This window comes from Myxocyprinus asiaticus, chromosome 33 (assembly GCF_019703515.2).
Source record: "Myxocyprinus asiaticus isolate MX2 ecotype Aquarium Trade chromosome 33, UBuf_Myxa_2, whole genome shotgun sequence".
Lineage (NCBI taxonomy): Eukaryota > Metazoa > Chordata > Actinopteri > Cypriniformes > Catostomidae > Myxocyprinus > Myxocyprinus asiaticus.
The window spans coordinates 21,739,094-21,762,209 of NC_059376.1; the positions used below are offsets into that span (position 1 = coordinate 21,739,094).

At 38.7% G+C, this 23,116-nt stretch overlaps 1 protein-coding gene and 2 pseudogenes across 1 annotated transcript; 2 read left to right on the top strand and 1 right to left on the bottom strand.

Annotated features, from left to right (window-relative positions):
* Positions 1 to 1,585: 1,585 nt before the first annotated feature.
* gstt1a (glutathione S-transferase theta 1a) lies at positions 1,586 to 6,260 on the top strand. The gene is made up of 5 exons (XM_051669748.1): positions 1,586 to 1,903; positions 2,150 to 2,237; positions 2,339 to 2,489; positions 2,858 to 3,034; positions 5,919 to 6,260. The coding sequence occupies exons 1-5, from the start codon at positions 1,792 to 1,794 to the stop codon at positions 6,117 to 6,119; spliced, it is 729 nt and encodes a 242-aa protein (XP_051525708.1). The 5' UTR covers positions 1,586 to 1,791; the 3' UTR covers positions 6,120 to 6,260.
* A 137-nt stretch (positions 6,261 to 6,397) lies between these two features.
* Positions 6,398 to 8,396, bottom strand: LOC127424481 (taste receptor type 2 member 40-like; annotated as a pseudogene).
* A 1,687-nt stretch (positions 8,397 to 10,083) lies between these two features.
* LOC127424606 (P2X purinoceptor 7-like) lies at positions 10,084 to 22,440 on the top strand (annotated as a pseudogene).
* Positions 22,441 to 23,116: the final 676 nt, after the last annotated feature.

The window sequence follows — 23,116 nt, forward strand, 5'->3', positions numbered from 1 at the left end:
TTGAGAGAATTGCTTCACTAATCTATTGTAATCTATGCAGTGTGCATGGTAAGGGTCTAAGGTGTTGTATTGTATCATGTATCAAGGGAGTATGATTGTATGACTGTAATCTGAATGCAATACATAAAACCAAGAAGAACCTACATGTCAAATCCACACTGCTCACTCACACGCCAACCCTACTGAGAAGGTGAGCTCCAAGCACCCTTGTAAGACCTTATAATTTCTGAGCATTTTACATAATTTAATGTGTCAATCCCCTGGTCCCCACATGTGCTCCTGGAACATGTGTTTAGGAGCGAAGTTGAGCTGGAGAGATTATCATTAATTTTGGTATTGGTTTCTGTATACGTTTTCTGTATGGGAATGATGGGCTTGTTTGCTCTGTAAAGTTCTTTGTTGCAGTAACAATTCAAAATGTTTAGCAAGAGGGAAATGTCTTACAATAAACTGTATTATGCATGTTTACTTCATTGCATAAGTTAGTAACCATTAGCTTTGCTCGAAAGTACTGATTCTTGATTCCAGAGCTTTTGCCCTCAGTCTACAAGACAGAAAAGGTCTTCATGTGCCATCATGTGGTTGAATTAATTATACATGATTAAACTTTTCACATTTTAGTTGCCTACACTATTCATTACTTTCTGACCTGCAATAGTCTATGCACATGACACTTTAAATCATGAGGGTTTAAACTAGCATTGAACATTCAAATCTAAAACAGTAAAAAAACAAACAAAAAAACAAAACAAATTTTTTTTATCATATTCCAAATTGCTCCCAGCTGTTTAGGCTATATCTAAACACAAATGTGTTTAATATTTCAACATTTAAAATGTACACAGAAATATGTTTATGTTCTGTATGTCCAACAACATCAAGATTGATTTATCCTTTTATGTGAAGCAAATTTAGATTTTTGGAAAGATGCCTCACACAAAAATCCTCACACACCCATTACAAGAGAACAAAAGAATAATCATGAAAGAGAAAATTCATTAAAGGGATTTGCATTAAAGGGGAAAAAAAAGATGCACACAAAAATGATTGTATGCACGTGGATGCATAACTGAATGCCCTTCAAAAAATACAGGCATGGGAAACAAACATAAAAAAATAAACTTTATCTTTGACAGGAATTGGTTGACAATTCAAAACAAATGGAAAACAAATGCTTATTGTATAGGCTTATTCTCTTTTATGTATTTATATGAATACACTTGTTTATTATGTTATTAAAAAACAATGTTACTAAATGTTATATGTTTTTTTTTTATAATGAATTAAACTGATGAAACTGTGCATATGTGAGGTGAAGAGAGTTTTCCTACAGATGGGGATAAAGTAGTTCTCTGGACTTTAGCCTGTTACAGCAATATTTGCTGACACACACACACACACACACACACACACACAACCCCCCCACCCCCAAACTTCAAGTTAATTATTACATTTTGTTGAAGTGGATGTAGCAAGTTTTTAGCTTTCTCTCCAGTTTATGTAAGCATGTCCTCTCTCACTCTTTTGTCTCCTCACTATATCACTATAGGCAAATTCCCTGTGACATGCACACATATGTCAGCTCTTGCTGTTTGTCTTTGATCATGACATCAATTGCATTTAATTAGATAAACGAAGCGGATGAAGCCATAACATGGTAACCTAGTTTTAGGTGTCAAGAACATTGTACTATTGACCCCTGGAAGGCGGAGCATTAACGTAAAGCATCTGAAGATGTGAAGTTTGGAGAAGCAGCACTCGTCTTGCCTGATCAGACTCTTCCAATCCAAAATGCCACTTGAGCTGTATCTCGACCTACATTCCCAGCCATGTCGTGCCGTCTTCCTATTTGCCAAGATAACAGAAATTCCCTTTGAATACAAAGCCGTGGACCTGTCTGCAGGTAATAGATTTTTGCATTGATTTTGGTTTTACTGTAAGTTTGAAATTGCAATTTTCCATATAATTTTCAATATACGCAATGTTGCAATACAATGTAAAAAGGTGCAATTGTCACCTTAAGGAGTTATTTCTACTTAATCTAATCCTAAAAATCTGTTTTGTTGGTATAACCTAACGTATTCAGGTTGTTTTGGTGATGTTCAATAATATTTTTAAATACAAGATTTTCTTTTCTTTGTCTTCAAAGGTGAACATTTTGGAGAAGAATTCGGGAAGGTCAGCATTATAAGGAAGGTACCTGTCCTTAAAGATGGAGAGTTTATCCTCACAGAAAGGTATGTTGTTAGCAAGTGCAGTCCAACCCTTTTTCACATTGGGCACATATTTATATGTGCACTTTTAACACTGTGCATTGCCTTACTGCTGTGCTGTGCAGCATAGCTATTCTGCAGTACTTGGCAGCAAAACATTGCACCCCAGACCACTGGTACCCAGCTGACCTACAGAAGCGTGCACGAGTAGATGAGTATCTATCCTGGCAGCACACAAACATAAGAGCTAATGGGTCAAAGGTCTTCTGGTTTAGGGTAAGATCTCCTGTTTAAACATTGCAGTAGTAAGTCAACTTTATCTGGTGTCTGTGTGTGCATTGAGTAAATCTTGATTATGTAACTTTAGTCTGCTTTCACTTTTTGTAGTATGTGCTCTGCTAGTCATTCATGCAGCCAATAATGTGTTTGCACATTTCCATCCGAACTTTAGTAACTTACACAGCATTTATTTTCTCCCCCTTTTTATTATTCTTTTGGTCTAGATCCCTGTGTAATGCTAACATGTTGGTTACTGCTATGTACTAGTTATCAAGTATGGAAAAGTTTCTATCTGTTACATTTACTGTAACAAAATGCATTTCTTTATTAGGTGTTGGCCTGTAAATGATATTTCACAATTGTAGGGAGTGTTGCCTGTGGTCACAGGGGCCCCAGTGCCCAAGGAGAAGATGGATTCTGCTGTGGAGGACCTCAACATGGCTCTAAATATCTTTGAGGATAAGTTTCTGCAGGACAGACTCTTTATAATTGGAGAGAAAATATCACTGGCAGATCTAGCAGCCATTGTAGAAATGATGCAGGTAAAAACCCATTCTAGAACTTTGGTGTTCATCAAGTCAAAGTTTGATTTCACATCCATAAAGGTGCATACTGTAGGTACAGATGTAGTAAATGACTTTGCATTTATATATAAGACAGAAAAAATATAAGAAGAAAATATATTAATTTATCACAATTACGTTACGATAAGAGATTCGAATAAAAGAAAACAAAATGCTTTTGGAATAATAATAATATACCATGTTCACAGTGTTTAAGTGGTGAATGAGGCATTGCATGTGCCAGAGTGATAGTGCGAAAACAGCTTTAACCCTCCTATGGTATTGGAAAACGGCCCCTCCCTTTAGTATCTGCGGTCATTTTGGACCGGAAGGGTCAGATGTGTAACCCTTTTTTTTTTTTTTTGGATGATGATAATTATGCTATTTTTTCTTCCCTGAAGTAAAAACAATAAATATATATAAATTATTTCTTTTGGGATTTTATGCTATTTTGATCTTATTTACATGTACATTTCTAAAATTTACCATTAATTTACATATGCAAATTTCTGAAAACAAATTTCAGAACATACACTTCTATAAGTTGAAACATAAAGAAAATATGAGAATGTAACATACATTGGAGGCATATTGCTGTCATCTGGTGAACAAAATATAAATAACATAACTTGAAAACCATGTCATGGCTGTAACAGCCAGTAGATGGCTGTAGACACCTACTGTGTAGTCTGATGGCTTGTTGTAACTTAATTTTATATTTTATCACAAGAAATGCATTTGGAAATTTAAAATTTATTTGAAGTGTCAGTTTTTGCAGTTAATGTCATTATGCTTGCAATCAAACCTGACCATGGTGTTACAAAGAGAAGACACAGAATAAGCATTTTTTTCTACCAGTAATTTATTTCAAACATTAAAGGTGCTATATGTAATATTTTTACTGTACTAAATCATAAAATTACCATAATATGTCATTAGAGAATTAGGAAACATTCTAAGTTGAAATACTGGCTTCTACATTAACAATGCTATAGCCAGTATATTCTATTTTGAAGTTTCCATTCTGGGCCGGAATTTCTGTTTATGTTTTGGCCTGTGTGATCCCGCCCACTGCCCACTCACCAATAGTATTTCGACACCTCCGGGTTGCCAGATTTGAACAAGTTTTCAGGCAAACAACCCTGTGTGCTGCAGCCATGGAAGCCAACAAACAAACTGGATCAGAGATAACAGATTCCACCCGACCTAAAAAGCCTCGCAATCCATCTAAAAACTGATCGACTTACATTGTAAAGGTCGTTGCTTGACATTTTCAGTTTCGCTCGTTCCTGTTGTGTGTCCTCATTCTGGCAACCCGCATGAGCTTAGAATCTGGGGAAGGGCAGACAACTCTCCAATATTTTGAATTTGGACTGCAGTACCCATTTCAAATGCTTGTTGTCAATATTACATATAGCATCTTTAAATTTAAACAACTCAAAGTAAATGCATAACAATGTCAAGAAAATGAACATCAGGGGGTCTGGGTAGCTCAGTGGTAAAAGACGCTGGCTACCACCCATGGAGTTCGCTAGTTCGAATCCCAGGGTATGCTGAGTGACTCAGCCAGGTCTCCTAAGCAAACAAATTGGCCCAGTTGCTAGGGAGGGTAGAGTCACATGGGGTAACCTCCTCATGGTCGCTATAATGTGGTTCGTTCTCGGTGGGGTGTGTGGTAAGTTGAGCGTGGATGCTATGGTGGGTGGCGTGAAGCCTCCACACATGCTATGTCTCCGTGGCAGCGCGCTCAACAAGCCACGTGATAAGATGCGCAGGTTGATGGTCTCAGACACGGAGGCAACTGGGATTCATCCCAGTTGATTGAGGCGAATCACTACGCAACCACAAGGACTTAAAAAGCGCACTGGGATTTGGGCATTCCAAATTGGGTGAAAAAGAAAAAAAAAAAAAAGAAAAAAAAAGAAAATTAACATAAAGAAACAGAAATGAACTGCAAAATTCTGAAAATTCAATTAGAGTGTAAAACAGAAAAACCAGAGTAAACATTTTGCAATTTCAAACTTTCCCTAGTAAAAATGTATTTTGCAAACATGTGTATGTGTTTTTTTGGTTTTGGTGGTTTATGAGGAAATTTGTTTAGGTTGCACACTAGTAATTATGCTATAATTGTGGTTTATGAGGAAACCCCTAATGTCCCTGTAATTTAAACGGCTTAAAAACATCCGAAACATAGTTGTTGTTTTTTTTGTTTTTTTTTAAATGTAAAAATGGCAAACATTTTCTGTGATGGGCTTTAGGGGTAGGGGTAGGGTTAGGGGATAGAATAGATAGTTTGTACAGTATAAAAATCATTATGTCTATGGAGAGCCCTCGTTATGATAGGAGTACCCACGTGTGTGTTTGTGTGTGAGCGAGTGTGTATGTTTAGCACTGAGGATGTTTTAGTCTCACCCTGTAATTTCTGTCTGTTTCTGCATGTGGCTGATTTATTGATTGCATTTGACAGATAAAAAAATTGCTCTGTTTTATGGTCTTTCACATTAATTTTCAATGGTCGGTCAATTTTGACCGCGAATACCAAAGGTGTTACTTTTCTTATGACATTTAGACTTATCAAATCAAGATAGCAAATGGTGGAAAAGCCACCAAGTCTTGTACTGCTCAGATAAAGGAAGCCATTTTTATTAAATTAGATTTTTTTTTTACTTTGGTCAAAAATGACGAATACCATAGGAAGGTTAACTGTCCATAGTAATGTATGAGCATTATTGAATTCATAGAATAGTTGTCTATAGATATGTTATATCTGATTTCCCAGATCATGTGCTTGTGATATTGACATTATATAAAATGAGCTATTGACGTTATTGACATTCTGTTTGTATGTTTGTATGTGCTTAAGCCGGTCGGTACAGGTCTAGATGTGTTTGAAGGCAGACCTGCTCTGAGGGCATGGAGAGACAGAGTGAAGAAGGAGATTGGTGTGGAAGTCTTCGATGAGGCTCATAAGGTTATCATGAATGTTGATATACTGCCACAGACATTTGAAAACAAGGGTATACCGGAGTTTCTCAAGATTAGGATTCAGAAAATGTTTAACTGATTACTTTAGTTTTAAATTCGAACTTTGATCTTTCATCAAGTCATTGTGCAGTATTGGGATGGACTAGATTTGACATAGATTAGAAACTGTCACAATTGTAAAATCACTATATTCAAAATAAACAGAAGATAAAAAGTACAAGGCTGGAGTTTTCATTTACATTTTATTCTATTCATACATTTTCAAAATTCATTCAAATAAATGAATATACATCTGATTCAATTAATAGATTACTTACATTAAAGTCACCAAAATTAAAAGGACTATTTCATTAATCCTGCAAATTAATTGTATTTACTAACCCAAATAAAAATATTTAGATTTGTTATTACTAACATTTTACTAGTTATACAGTAATTCATAACTATTAAGCAAATCACTGTATACAATCAAGCCATTAGTAAGATACACATTCATCTAAAACCAGAAACAAGTAACATAGTGCTAGTTTTTTATAAATCAAGTGCCCGGTGGTACTTGTTTTCTGTATATAAAATGTCCCCCATCTCAACTGTCTGGCTTTTGGTAGCTTGTTCCTTGACCTCCCTACAGTAGAACAGACTCCAAAGCTTCTCTTTCAGATACCTATTTGAAGCCATCAGAAGGACAGACGTCATGCCACTGTAAAAACTGTAGCCAAAGACTAAGATGAGGTAGGTCACAATTACCTTGATTATCCTTATAATGAAGAACAAAGCAACTATAAATAGACTGGTCAGATATACCCCCACCAGGGAGATGGTAAGCTTGCACACCAGCAGGTATGAGTCTGAACCCTGCACTTGGGTCTTGTTCTACTGGAGGGTCAGCGTATGAGTGCCCAAATGGACAACCATTCTGAGAGAGGTGGGCAACATGATCATCAAAGGGATTAGGATTTAGAGAAAACCAAAAACAGCAACAATGTATGATGTTTTGTCAACCTCTGTAGCAAAAATGGGCATTGGGCAGGCTGCGTTTGAGGTTTCGTTCGGGCTGAAATTTGAAGACACGTTGTAGTTGTCTTCCGGTGAATCTACAACTTTGAGTGAGAACATTGGTAAGAACAACAAGGAGAAGCCTAAGCAGCTCAGCAGCACTGCACCATTGATAACAGTGGAGATGTTCCTCTTCAGTGAACTGAGGCACTCGGAGGAGAAACTCACAACTTTCACACAGTAGAAGAGACTTAGCCATACGATGGTCCAGAAGCTGATGCAGCTGATATTCAACAATTGATATATAACAGTCCTTATAAATAAAGGATATGGCTTCACACACCAGATATCAGGCTGCAGGAACAGAGCCACCGCCACTGAGAAAGCTGTGGAGTACCAAGATGATGTTGCTGATGGAGATGATGCATAGGATAAGACCTACAGTCTGAATGATTCTGGTCTTCATTTGCTGTTCTATGATCAAAACTAAGTTAAACATGTTCCCTGGAACAACACCAAATATCATAACAATCAAAAAAAGAATGTTTCCAGCTTCAGTCACAATGGCCATGATGTGCACACAAGGTCAGCTGCACAGCTGTGAAATCTGTTGAGAAGCATGCTGTTTTATACAGAAGTTAAACTTATCTCTGTATGTATGTAAAGTGGCTCCGTAATTAATTATTCCTGCTGAAATCAATGGCATATCATGAATAAAGCTTAATCTGAAAACACAAATGAGTAAAATGATAGAAATGCACCATGCTACAGTTCAGTTTATACAAACAAAGGCAAGAGAATTTGTGAATTTTACTGAAGTTTGTGGGTGAATACATAGTACATTCATGTTATTTGTTACATTTTTGCCTAATTAAATCTTTGTCCTTCAAATAAGCAAGATTATTATTTTTATTATCATCATCATCATCATCTTGCAATTTTTTTCACTAAATTGATGATTTGATTGACACATCCAGCATTAACCAATGACTGATTTTCTTTTGCGCATGACTAGAGACTCCTACGAGGTCAGGAGGTTATTTGGAACCTAGTGTCTGCTACAAAATGTTTTATTTTTTTAAATGTCTGCATTTCCCATTATTTAGTTTGCATATACATTTATTGCACCCCCTTGCGCTCTCTCTCTCTCTCTCTCTCTCTCTCTCTCTCTCTCTCTCTCTCTCTCTCTATGATAGTTTGTGTGAAGAAGTATTGTAATTAGTAATGGAATACATTGTAATGGAATATTTCATTAAAATTAATGGAATATAATTGGCTACTTAGAAGCTGGTTGTTTGTATTGCCATGCTAACTCACATTCACACCCTGATCCTTTAATTTAACTTTTTACTGACAAATTGTTATCACAGACATGTAAGTACTGTAATAAAATTGATCTTGCTAAACGTATGATGTGGCATTTATTTCATTATTTCATTTTTATTCATGACTGGTAATATGGTTTAAACCAACATAAGCCTAAACTTGGAGTCAGTTTAGCTGTTTACACAGTACATTAGACACGTTCATTAAAGGAATAGTTCACCCAAAGATGAAAATTCTCTCATCATTTACTCACCCTCATGCCATCCCAGATGTTTATGACTGTCTTTCTTCAGCAGAACACAAACAAAGATGTTTAGAAGAATATCTCCGCTCTGTAGGTCCTCGCAAGTGAATGCTCCAAAAAGCACAAAAAGGCAGTATAATAGTAATCCATATGACTCCAGTAGTTTAATCAATGTCTCCTAAAGCAATCCAATTGGTTTTGGGTGAGAACAGAACAAAATGTAACTAATTATTTTTACTGTATATGTTGCCATTGCAGTCTTTAGGCACGATTATTGGCACTTTTCCACTGCACATTACGGTTCAACTCGACTCGACTCTGCTCGCTTTACTTTTCTGAGTTTGCTTTTCCACTGCAGATTAGTGCCGCCTCAACGTGGGTGGGATTATAGGCTGATCGTCATAGTTGCGCTGCCTCTACTGCCGTGACATCATCTTAAATGCGGCACAAACATTGCTGACCATAAACAATAACATGACTGCTAGCTGTTAGCTACTAGCTCATTGTGCTGCATAAAGCAGTTGTTGCATGGTGATTTTACTCAAGTTAATCAGTTAAATTGGCTTGGTTGTTTTAGAAGCAAGCTTTCCAGTAGCTGGTCAACTAAATAAAGTGAAGTTTTCAAGCAGAATATAGAGTTAACATAACAAAATGTACCATCCTCCATCGTGGACTCCAACAACGCTGTGGCCGAGTCCAAGGCACTCTCCCTCCCATTGCTCGCCGGACTATTGCCATAGATAGTGTCCATCTGGTCGAACCACTTCCACTTTCTTCTGTTTGAACCACTCCGGCTGTTGTGGTCCTTGATGGTTCTGTAGTCACTTTTAAGTTTTTTTAACTTTTCCCTACACTGTTGGTAGATCCGGTGGTAGCCGTGTGCGGCCAACAGCTGAGAAACTTCCTGAAATACTTTTTCGTTTCGTGTCGTTTCGTTCATCGCCAACGAGAGGCACCTCGTTTATTGACACTCCGTGGTTTTGCGCACAGCCAATTCTTTTTACAATTCAAAATTCGCGTGAACAAATGATATTGTTATCGCTGTTGCTAACTTTAAAACTAGCGGGTTGATGTCCCGTGTCGCAAATCCAGTGATGCTGGTAGGGACGATTCTCTCTGACCAATCAGTGATCTGTAGGGTTTTGACGTCCCATTTAGTATCGGCTTGGCTCGCTTGGAACCTCGACCGAGGTGGTACTAAAAAAAGTACCAGGTACCAGGTACTATCCACAGTGGAAAACCCCCAAAAAGCGAGCAGAGTCGAATCGAGTCAAGCTGTACCGTGCAGTGGAAAAGCCCCATATGGTTTCAAGCTCGTTTACATTTCCTTGCAGAGCGCTAGATAGTGCTAGGAAGTGTAAACGAGCTTGAAATCATGATTGCCAAGGAGACTGCTGATGTCAAGATTTATAGTGAAAATGGAGTTATATTTGGTCTGTTCTCATCCAAAACCAATTGGACATGTCTGAGGGATGGCATGAAGGTGAGTAAATGTTGAGAGAATTTTTCACTTGTTGGTGAACTATCCCTTTAAGATTCCATTAGGCTGATACAGTTTGAGTCATGTCTCTGACTCCACCTTCTAGCTCTAGCTCTTGTCTTGGCCTGGAATTGTACTCAGTTGAGCTAGTCTCGACTACAACACTGCCCTGGCCTAGACTATCAAGATTTGTGACAATTGATTGGTTATCATTTATAATCAGGTTTAAGAACATAGATCTTAAAATATAATTTCTTAATTTCTTATGTATATGATGACCAATCTAGTTGCAAATAAATGATAATGACAAGCAATGGATTTATTAAACTCCTGTAAACTTTCTTCACTTATGTCTTAAAAAATAACAAATAAAATGCAATGAATTCTTTCATATATAGGCCTATATTGTGTCTTTGTACACTTCATCCAGTTAAAGTAAAATGGGAAATAATGTTTTATATGAACATATAAACTGTTGGCTAAATTTTATTTTTTACTTTACTACAAATATTACTTAAAAATAGCGAGTAGCCAAGACTGACAAAAATATTATGCAAATGGCTGAAAATACAGATTATAAACAGCGTAATACGTACGTAATAGCGTAGAAATACAGAGGTTGATATGATTATGTACTTGTTTTGACATTTGACTCAGAGTAGAGCCTTTCTCCATGTTGAGAAAGTGTATTATTGTCGCACATCACTGTCTTCTTCCAGATGACCATGTGACCTTTTTCTCCTCAGCAAGCAGGGCTAGACTCCACAGTCAGTTTAAATAATTCGGAGTTATCTTGATGTTCATTTGATAAGTGTTGCACTGAGCTTCTCAGTTGTTTTGCTTTTATGACACGCACGTGCATTACTCAACAAGAGCTCATTCATTTACATTCACTGCCACTTTAATATTTACACGTGCTGTGCGTAGATGTAATGATGTATGTTTTAAAACTTGCAATTTGTTGTACACATTATACTCGTATGACTAGAGATTTGTCTGTGGTTCTATCCGGACTGATGCAATGACAGTGTCCCAAGACGATTCCATGTATTTACTTTACAGTGTCATGATATTATGAAATAAAGAATATCAAGAGTATGATCTTGTGGTGAGCTCTGTCACCACAAAGGTTAAGGGAGTGGCAAAGGCAAATATACCAGACATTGGGGAAGTTGTGTGGGATGTGGTGGGACATCTCAGGTAATCTTTCCATTTGGATGGTTTATTATTATTTACTATGTCATGTACATATGCAAAGGAATATCCTGGGTTCAATAAATATTGCTCAATTGACAGATTTGCGGCATAATGTTGATTACCACAAATTAATTTAAACTTGTCCCACCTTTTCTGTAAAAAAATTAAATTAAATATAGTCCTGACAGTGACTAACGGTCTAGAAGGAATTTGAAAAAGTAGGTTTTTCAAAAAATTCAAAATGATAGACGTAAATGAAATTGGAGATATACATTTTGTATGGCTTGATTCAAGGAAATCATTTCTATTCTAGCCCTTATGGGTATGCGTTTGTGCGCCTGAGTAGTGAGGGGGATTTGGGATCATCCTGCCAAGTTTGGTGTCTCCACGACTTACGGTCTCTAACACCCAGACACTTTTAGGGCAGAAAAGAAAAAGAAGAAAATCAGTACAATTACAATGGGGTTCCAGCAGCTTCGCTGCTTGGCCCCCTAAAAAATCAGGGTTACAGTGAGGCACTTACAATGGAAGTGAATGGGGCCAATCCGTAAACGATAAAATACTCACCGTTTCAAAAGTGTAGCCACAAAATGTAAACAATAAACTTGTTTATACGATTTTAGTGTGAAAAAAATCACTTGCTAATCTAGCAAAGGAGGGATGCGTGTAAATTAATTTGTGGTAATCAACATTAATACCACAAATGCAGTCAACTGAGCTTAACTTGTGCTGAACCTGGAATAGTCCCTAAAGGTTTCTCATGCAGAATTATGCTAATATTGCAGCACTTAAAAGCACTTAATAATACTTAACAATGAAACAAGATACAAAATTGTGTCCTTGTTTTCGTTTTCAGGGAAAAAAACTCATTTTTCATGGTGACAAATGTCAATGTCACAGAAAACCAAAAACAAGGTAATTGTCCAGAGAAAAGTACAGACGTTGGGAATCATACACCACTGTCCATTTTAGCTAAATAGTATTAATCTAAAACAGCAGTTCTTGTCTTTTGTTTACACTTCAGGTCCCACCATATGGGAAGCTGTGTCGAACAGAAAAAGACTGCGAGAAAGGGTTTTCAGACCGGTATAGTCATGGTATTGTTAATCCTACGATTAACTTTTAACATTACTTTGCATGCTTTAGCTTCATGTGTTTATTCTGACAGAATAAGTTGGCTGAAACCTTTACCTTTTAAGACAATGGCCTTGGTTTGTTAGTTCTGAAATGCAAAAACTTTTACAATTTAGCTTGTGTGTGCTGAGATTTACATGCTGTCCATTTGTCCTGCACATTTGCGGAAACATCATAAGCAAAACACACATCTCAGACCAGTCATATTTCATAATGATATTAAATGTTGATTTGTTTGTTTATTTGAATATAGGTATCCAGGCCATATTTAAGCAATATCATATGAATGCGATATGGACCTACATCAGCACTGCTGTAATTCTGCCGCAGGCCGAGTGCCGTTGGTAATCACAGCAGTGCTGATTTAGGGCCATATAGCACGATTGCTAGTGTGATATTGCTTATATACAACAGTTCGATGAAAAAGTAAATTTTTTAAATGAGGAAAAACTGAGTACGGTCATAAAAACGCATTTGTGCATGGAACTACTTTCTTACGTGACTAATAAGAATCTGCCTTTGCTGGTTCAAAACAAATGATGCATCCAAGCCTCTCAAAAACATCACTTTCGAACTACTAGTATCACGGCTTGGGCTGTTTCTAACATGTTATTGGTGGGTGTGTGTGAGAGAGAGAGAGAGAGAGAGAGAGATGTGGAGCATGTGCGATCACCTGTTGATGATGCTGTAGTCTGTTAGTCAGCTTTCTGAAGATAATGTCATTTTGGTGAAATAAATCCTATTTTCTCAGTGGAAAAATAACCGTCCAAGTGGGGGTATTCCTCCCTATTTCACGGTTGCTGGTGCGCAAGAGTCATTCACTATAGAAACCTCAATCTCCTCTGCCATTTTAAACAGTATGTCCCCTCCAATGTGGAAACTCCGGTAACAGGTAAGCACCTTGAGTTTGTGTAATTAATCAGTCTGTTGTGTCTCTCAGCTGTGATGAGCCTTAATGCTGAAGTTGTTAGTTTAAAGCTGTTTAAAGCTATTTCCTAGCTTTAGTAGTGTAGTAGTAATATATACGATCACGGAGTGCTGTTGAATGTAATCACTGAGTGATGCTGACTCTCTTCATGTCACCAACTGGCTCATATTACACACAAAAATGGTCTTTTGCCTCTACCTGCTGGCTAAAATATGTAATGTCACAATTTTTTATTTATTTATTTTTTTGGATTTTCTCCCCAATTTGGCATGCCCAATTCCCAATGCTCTCTAGGTCCTTGTGGTGGCGTAGTGACTCGCCTCAATCCGGGTGGCGGAGGACGAATCTCAGTTGCCTCTGCGTCTGAGACCGTCAATCCGCGCATCTTATCTAGTGGCTTGTTTAGCATGTTACCAAGGAAACATAGCGCGTGTGGAGGCTTCATGCTATTCTCCGCGGCGTCCATGCACAACTCACCACGTGCCCCACCGAAAGCGAGAACCACATTATAGCGACCACAAGGAGGTTAAATACGGTAGTACTTAATTTATAAACTGACCTATATGTATTTACATGTTGTACAGAAGCAAATGCTATTGCATTAACATTTTTATATACCGTTGCACTAACATACTTCAACCATATGTGTACTTTTAACAGAATATGAAGTAAATCCTATCCAGAAGAAACCTAAGGGGCCGTTTGCACTAAATGCATTTTTGTGTTAAAAAGCTAGATGCAGCGCAATGAATGGAACAGAATGCAAGTGTCTCGAGATGTGTTTTTAAAAGTTATATTTCTGTTAACTTCTTATGGTGTCTTAAAAATGTGCCACTTGTGCATGAGACGCTGAAATAAAAGCAAGATGTGGTGCAACGTCAAAGCTGTCCAGTGTATGTTTACATAGAAGAACAATTGTAGAAACACTGCACATAGATGCAAAAACACGTTTGGTTTGAACGGTCCCTAAGATTTTTTATGTAGCCAATAATCATTATCAACATTACAAACTCCTAATAAACCGTTCATTTATGTATTTGATTTAGAATAAACATCTTACCTGAAATGAAGGACACGGACCTTAAAGGTTGCCTTTATAACTGCTATACAAATCCATACTGTCCCATTTTCCGACTGGGAGATATTGTGAGTGAGGCTAAAGAGAAATTTGCCGATATGGCAGTGGAGGTAAAGCCTGGCTTTCCATCAGTTTCCTCCAAGAAACAATGTCTTCCTGATGATGCACACTGTATCAATACACTTTATAATACACTGCCAGGACTAATGTCATCTAGTTATGGCAATGCAGGCTGTTTAGCATTGCTGGTAATGTCTGCTCCACAGGGTGGTGTGATTGGGATCCAGATCAACTGGGACTGTGACCTGAACAGGATCTTTCACAGCTGTCTGTCCAAATATACGTTCCGTTGCTTGGATGAAAAAGAAAGCAACCGGAAACTGTATCCTGGCCTTAACTTCAGGTGAGAACAATTGAAATTCTTGACTTTGGGTCATAAATGGTAAAAATCATTAACATACAGTTGAATCCTAAAGTCTGAGACCACACTGAAAATCAAAACTGAAACTTGGAAATAAACAGAAACTTTTATGATTTTGAAAAATTTTAAACAAAGAAACATTATGTAAAATGAATAAGATTTTAGATTCTGCACTATTTGATGGTCACTTATCCAATAATCAAATTTGTGACATTGACCATGTAGCTCCCTTTAATTACCTACACAAGATGCTCTTTTAAACATTCTTAAATCATGCTGGAATAAAATTAATCAGGTTTTCCACAAATTTGTAAAGTCCAAGCCAGGTCAAGTGCATGCTGTCATTGAAGCTAAAAACAATTACGAAGTACTAAGAAACTCTACAATACATGTTAATTTTTCAATTCAACTATTCACTTTCCACACCTGCCACGTTCCACGAGCCAGCGCCCACGCTTGCTACGTTCCACGAGCCACATTATTATCCTGATAATTTAATTTAGAGTCAAACACAAATGTATTTGAAAAATGGAAAATAGAAGCCTTTTTACTAGTGGTTTCAGATTTTTGGACCCTTTTGTATTCATGAACTATAATTATGTTGGGAGGGTTACTTTTGAAATGTATTCCACTACAGATTACATGCTGTAAAATGTAATTTGTAATGTATTCCGTTAGATTACTCAAGGTCAGTAACGTATTCTAAATACTTTGGATTACTTCTTCAGCATTGGTAGATTTTTTCACTTGTTTTGACTATAAAAACTCTGCCAGTACAGTAAGACAAAATACACATGTTCAAAATACATTCTCTGAAAAACCTAAATATCTTATGCAGTGTTGTTTCTAAAACAAGATTAATCTAATTGATCTTGTTTTAAGGATTTTTAGATATTTTTACAGGAAAACAATACAAAAATTATCATCAAGAATAAATGTTTTCAAAGGTCGTACTAGGAAAAAAGAAATTATGATCCAATGTGAATTTTCTTGATAAAAAAATATGATCGTGTCTGGTAACATGTGCATGTAAAATGGCTAGAAATAGCATTTTAGCTTAGCGTAAAGCTGACAGTTTACACAAGGATTATTTCTATTTCTTGAGCTCCAAACTTACTTCTCTGTCTGCTCGTATGAATGTGACACATAAGAAAGTGTTTCACCGCTGTTCAAATGCACTTTGGATCATATCTGCAACGAACTTCACAGCGGAAGGGAAGGAGAACACAGGGAAGGGGGTTTTTCCAGAGGTTAGACCTTTAATCGGCCACTTCAGTGTTTACAACTTCACAAACTCATCAGCTTCACAAGCACGTAGTCACTTAAACACATCAGCTTCACACACACACACACAACAGATTAAACATAACAGCTTCAGGAACACTGTGGCCTTCCTTGTGCCAGACTCTCTCTCTCACTCACTCACTCACTCACTCTATCTCACTCTCACTCACTCACTCACTCTCTCTCTCTCTCTCTCTCACTCATCTCACTCACTCACTCACTCACTCACTCACTCACTCACACTCTCTCTCTCTCTCTCTCTCCCCTCTGCTGGTGGCGTGGCTGCTTATATGCCGCTCTCCCCATGCTCAATGGAATTAGAAACAGGTGTTAAACATAATCTAGCTCAGGTGCAAGTGCCCTTACGGCTTTCTCTCTCTCCGGACGGACGCTTGACCACACCCCCAATGCCACAGCATCATTTATATGTATAAATTTTTCCATCTGAAAGGACTAAATATTAAATGAAATAAATGAAAATAAAATGCAAAGTAATCTCTTCAGTAATCAAAATACTTTTTGAATGTAACTCTATTCTAATTACCAATGATTTCAATTGTAACTGTAGTGGAATACAGTCACTTATATTTTGTATTTTAAATACGTATTCCCGTTACTTGTATTTCGTTACTCCCCAACAAAGCCAACATACTGTCACGTTTAAATGTGTTTTTGTTCATGTTTTGTGTTCATGTCTTTTATTTTGAAAATTTAGTTCCTTGTTCCTGCTTCCTCTTTCTTGTCATGTGATTTCCTGTTTCCGCCATGTTTCATGTGTTTTGTTCTTATTGGTTCCTTGTCATGTGACCCTCTTGTTCCACCATGTTTATTAATCCTGTCTCTTCATTGGTCTATGTTTATGAGTCTTGTTATCAGTTCTGTTTTATCATTGGTTCTTGTTTAATTTCCTTGTTATCATGTTCATTTGTTTAGTCTTGTCATTGGTTGTCTCTGTCATGTGGTTACCCATTTTCATGTATCTAAGCCCTCATGTTTGCCATTGTCTTTTGTCAAGTATTGTTTTGGTGTAACATAGTCAAGTCAAGTCAAGTCAAGTCAAGTTTTTTATATTTGTTTCATTTTGGATTTCACATTGTTAATAAATACTGCACTTGGGTTCACACTTCATCATCATCATCTGTTCCTGTCTTCAGCCTGTCCTGCCTTGTCCTAACGTTACAGAATACTTGACCATCTAAAATGAACCTAGCAGTTCAACTATTGCGCTTACGTCAAGGGAGTCTTTCCATTGAAGAATTCGTTGTGGAGTTTTGTGGACTCTGTGACCGGGTAAACTTCAATGAATTCACTCTTAAGGACATTCTTCGTGTGGGCTTAAATGAGCCAGTCTGCTCCATGATGCCTGGAGGCAAAATCCAATGGACTCTGGCTCAGTTCATGGACTATGCCCTGGTGCTGAGCGGTTCGTCTTTCATTGTGGGAGTGGCTGATGAGGGCTGATAAGGCTACCACACCTGAGACGCCTGCCACGTTCCACAAGCCAGCGCCCACGCCTGCCACGTTCCACGAGCCAGCGCCCACGCCTGCCACGAGCCAGCGCCCACGCCTGCCATAGTCAACAAGCCAGGTATTGAAGCCTCGTCCGTCCCAGAGTCAGCGTTGCAAGCCTCAGCCACCACGTCATACCACGTTGCCACACATGCCACGCTGTCCCGCCTGCCACGTCATGCCACGCTGTCCCACCTGCCATGTCATGCCACGTCATGCCACGCTGTCCCGCCTGCCACGTCTTGCCATGCTGTCCCGCCTGCCTTGTCAAGCCAAGCCACTACACCTGCCATGCCTAGTCAAGCAGCCCCGCCTTGCCATGTCACCACGTCTGCCCCACCTTGTCAAGTCGGTATGCCTGTCCCATCATGCCAAGTCCCCATGACCCCTGAGCCTGCCACGTCTCCGTCCCCTGAGCCTGCCATGGCTCCGCCTTCCAATTCTCCCACAGCTATGCTCACGGCCGTCTGGAAGCAGAAGAGGAGAAGAAGGACTCCTACTCCCCAGGCACTGCCTGTGTTCACAGCCACGGAGGCTGTTCCCCTGTCACTGCCTGTGCTCATGACCACGGAGGTTGTTCCCCTGTCACTGCCAGTTTCCACAACCACAGAGATCATTCCCCTGTCCCTTCCTGTACTTACAGCCACAAAGGCTGTTCCCCCATCAATGCCAGTGCCCATGACCATGGAGGTCGTTCCCTCATCACTGTCTGTGCTCACAACCATGGAGACTGTTACCCTGCCACTGCCTGTGCTCACAGCTACCAAGACATTTCCCCTGTCACGGCCAATCCCTGAGACTTTCACGGCTCTGCCCTCTGAGCCGCTCCCTCCTGAACCCTGTCTAACTTCCGCAGCCCAGAACCCTGTCCCTGCCCTGTGGCTGCCTCCCAGGCCTCCTGAACTTGCTCCATTTCTAGAGCTGCCACGCAAACCGCCAGACCCCACTCCCTTCCTGGAGCAACTTCTCTGGCCACTGGCTCTACCCTGGTCTCCTGCTCCACGCCCTGTCTCGCCAGGCCCTGCTCCACGCCCTGTCTCGCCAGGCCCTGCCTCAAGGACTCCACCCCCCCCCCAGCTCCCTATTGAACTCTGTAGGTAGTTTTGTGTATGTTTGGGCATCGGGAGCCGCTGCTTGTGGGAGAGATGTCACGTTTAAATGTGTTTTTGTTCATGTTTTGTGTTCATGTCTTTTATTTTGAAAATGTAGTTCCTAGTTTCTGTTTCCTCTTTCTTGTAATGTGATTTCCTGTTCCCGCCATGTTTCATGTGTTTTGTTCTTATTGGTTCCTTGTCATGTGACTTGTTCCACCATGTTTACTCATCCTGTTTCTTCATTGGTCTGTGTTTATGAGTCTTGTTATCAGTTCTGTTTTATCATTGGTTCTTGTTTCATTGCCTTGTTATCATGTTAACTATGAGTTTAGTCTCGTCATTGGTTGTCTCTGTCATGTGGTTATCCATGTTCATGTATTTAAGCCCTCATGTTTGCCATTGTCTTTTGTCAAGTATTGTTTTGGTGTAACGTAGTCTAGTCTAGTCGAGTTTTTTGCTTGTTTCGTTTTGGATTTCACGTTGTTAATAAATACTGCACTTGGGTTCACACTTCATCGTCATCGTCTGTTCCTGTCTTCAGCCTGTCCTGCCTTGCCCTAATGTTACACATACTGATATTCTAAAGACACGTCCTTTCCAGGGGAAAGGATGTGTTGTCACCCTAAACAAGCAGATTTTACAGCTTTTTCTACTTACCATATATTCCGGAATATACGTCACGTTTTTTTAATCATCTGAGAGGTGCTGCGACTTATAGTCCGAAGTGACTTACAGTATATAGATCATTTATACGTAACTGATGCCAGCTGGTCAAACACACGTGCACCAAAACAGATGAAAACATCAGTCATAGAGGCAGCAGAAGCATTTTAAAGTTGCCAATTCAGAATATTTTGCCTTTACAAAGTATTTTATGCAACCAGTTTACATATTTTGTCCATTATAACAGTATTATTCTAACAGACTCTAGACTGCTGTCAAACACATCTCCTCACATGCAAACAATGATGTTTCTTCACACTCATCTGAACCGGGGAATGGTGATCGGGCGGCTGCTCCCGGGTCCTACTGCCAGCTGCATGCACTTTCTGTCAGTGCGACTTAAACAGAGATGCGACTTATGTGTCTTTTTTCTCTCGATTTTGATAGGCTGAACACCAGGGCAGGTGATGCCCTGACATCGGGAGCCGCAAATATCTTCTCCCTCGTAATGAATATTATCCATAATGAGCAAAATAAACATAAACATGATTGTCACTAGAGGGTGAAATGTGACTGTAGTATCCGGAGGTCGGAGATGATGAAATGGGTGTTTTCACCTGTCAGTCATTGATACTCTGTGGCACTTTGGGCATACCAAGATGGCCGCTCGAACACTTCCAGTGGCTTCACCTCCTGCTGGCAGTTTATTGTTGTATCAGCGATCCAGTTCTATATATATACTGTATATCAGTGGTGATCTATCTAACAAATTCAGAAAAATTATTGCAAATGTAAAAATATGAGGGAAGTTTTCATATTTTCATGTTTAATCCCATGATGCTGATCATGGTCTAGGCCCTCCATCAATGACAGACCAAAATATGGTTGAGTTTCTTATTGGAGTTTCTAAAGTTATGGACAGGTTCCCGGGGCACGTTAACACAAATGTGGTCAAGTGATTTCACCATTTTACAAATGGCCTCAAGGTGTGGTAAGAGATCAGACCAGTTATATTTGTGAATCAGTGTTACAAAAACATCTCAAAGTTGTCACTACACCAAAAGTGCATTCATATAAATTTTTAAGCCGAAAACTCAAAGTATCTTTACAACGCTAATCCAATTGAATATGAAATGACATGTATTTGTACATTTTGATGCGTTTGATGGACAAAACCCTTCCAAAAACATTGCGACACATGGTTATATTACACACAGAGTGATGGTTCAAATAGTAATTGAAATTTTTTTTTGTTGTTGTGTTTGAGCAATGTAAAGTTTAAAAACATGCAAACTTAGAGTATCAGTTCTGAGTGCAATACACACAACCCTCTCCCTCTCTTCGAAAACACTGGAAGATTTACCAAACATTTAGAATTAAAAATGTAAAAGATTGAAAAAACAGAATGATAAGAATTATCAATAAATTATTAACAATTTACTGCCATTGCCTTAATATGTAATCATGTAATCTATAAAAAGTAACTGTAGTCCGCTTATGAGTATTTTCAAATGTAATTGAATCCAATTACAAGTATTTGATTTTTGTAATCCATATTACATGTAATCTGTTACTACCCAGCACTGTTGACAAACATTACCTACAGTATCTAGTTTACTTTAAAATACAAACTCCAATGATATTTCCCTTGTCTGGCCTTAAATTATTTTATAGGGTTGCAAGGTACTCAACAGTGAATGGTGTAGAGCAGAGAACACTATTTAAAATGTATGGCATTAGGTTTGATGTCATGGTGTTTGGGAAGGTGAGACCTGATTTTCACATGTTGGCTTTACTTTGCATGTTGTGGCTTTTCCGATACACAGAGATATCTCTGTATTTTTTACAGGCTGGAAAGTTCAGATTTATTCAGCTTATCATCTACACTGGATCAATGCTCTCATATTATGCTCTAGTAAGTAAACGTTAAGATCTCAAATGGAGATCTAAATAAGAGTTTGAAGTAATGAAGTGAGTTTGCCCCTGGGTCTTCTTTAGACAACAATCTTCCTTGACTGGCTTATAAGCACCAGCTGTTACTTCAAAGAGGCCAAACAGAACTACTTCGAAAGGAAGTTTGAGTCAGTGCAAGACAGACAAGAGGTTAACAAATGCACACACATACAGATACACATACCACTTTCATACAGTATATGTACATTGTCTAGATGTGCACAGCACTTATATTGGTGAGGCATGTAAACATATTTTGTATGGCAGCTGTTAAACATTGTCCATGCTTGTTTTATTGACACAGATTAAATTACAGCTTTAACAGGGATAGTGTGTTTATGAATCTAGCCTGTAGTAATGTGTCTGTTGCAGTGCTTCCTTTGTGTGCCATTTGTGGATGAGGACAATTTAAGGGTGGTGAAAAAATCCAAAAAGAAAAGACTACAAGAGACAAAACCCCTTTCCTTACACCAGCGCAAGGTAATATTCTCAGTACTAAGATATTCAATACAACAGCACTCTTGCTTGTGTGATATTGTGCAATTGCATTATTATTGTGCATTATCAGCAATATTTTAAGTTTATTCTGATGTATAACAAGAAAATAAAAATAAAAAATAGCACAACATGATTTCTCTGTTCATTGCCAGAATGATATGGCCAGCATGAAGACTCTGATCAGTGTGCTGCATTGTGGGCAAAGCACAAGTTTGCCTGTACAGAATGGCCAGAGTGGTGGGCTTAAGATAGATGAAAACCTGCCCAGCAGGCACAGCAGTGGACAGAGCACAGACACACCATTACTGGAGATGCCTCCAGTCGATCAAACAAAGGATGCTGCATAACCTCCTCCCCTCTCTTTTCAACAATGGTCCTCAATCGTTCCGTCCTCGAGACGGCTTTGTTCTGTGTGGATCCCCTAGCGGAGCTGCGTGAGGGGGCTCAGCTGCACCATGGGGCCAATGCTCAATTCATTAGATGGCGATTTGGTGACAGCACACCCAGGGATGCTATTCCAGTAATACCCAGTTGCTGTGTGTGCAGGATAAGGGCAGAATACCCCAGCCCTGATGGGAAATACATAGTGGCCTAAGACTTCATCATATCACTTCCTCTTAGGGAGACTTCAATGCCTAATTTTTGATTGGATATCTAATCAGAATGAAGATGCCTTATGACTTTGCATAAAAGAGATTGCTACTAACTACAATCAATAACACAATATTATGATGGGTCTTTTTCACAATTGTAACCTGCAAACCATCCAAAGGATGTACCATATTAACATTTAAAAAAAGAAAAATCATCAGAATAAAAGCAGGATATCAAGTCTGTTTTTAACACAGATGCATACGTCTTTGATGCAACTAACAAAAACATCTAATTAATCTAGACAGGGATCCCACGCGTCCTGAAAAACCTGGAATTTTGCAATGCAGTTTTCCAGTCATGGAAAAGTCATGGAAAATTAGAAAAATACATAAATGTCCTTGAAAATATTTCAGTATATAAAACAGTTTAACTGTATTGCTAGCCAGGTTTCCATTACATGTACAAAAACATGGTTGATCAGGACTCGGAATAAGAGTCAAATACGAAAATTTGTATAGTTTTGTCACTGCTGGCGGCTGCACATTGTGAAGCATCAAATGTTAAGGGCGCTAACACCCTCGTGATTGATTACAGCAGCGGCCAATCGTGTGCTTGGCAATCGCGGTCCAACTGAGGCAGATCGCTTGACTGGTTACAGCTACAGCCAATCATGTGCT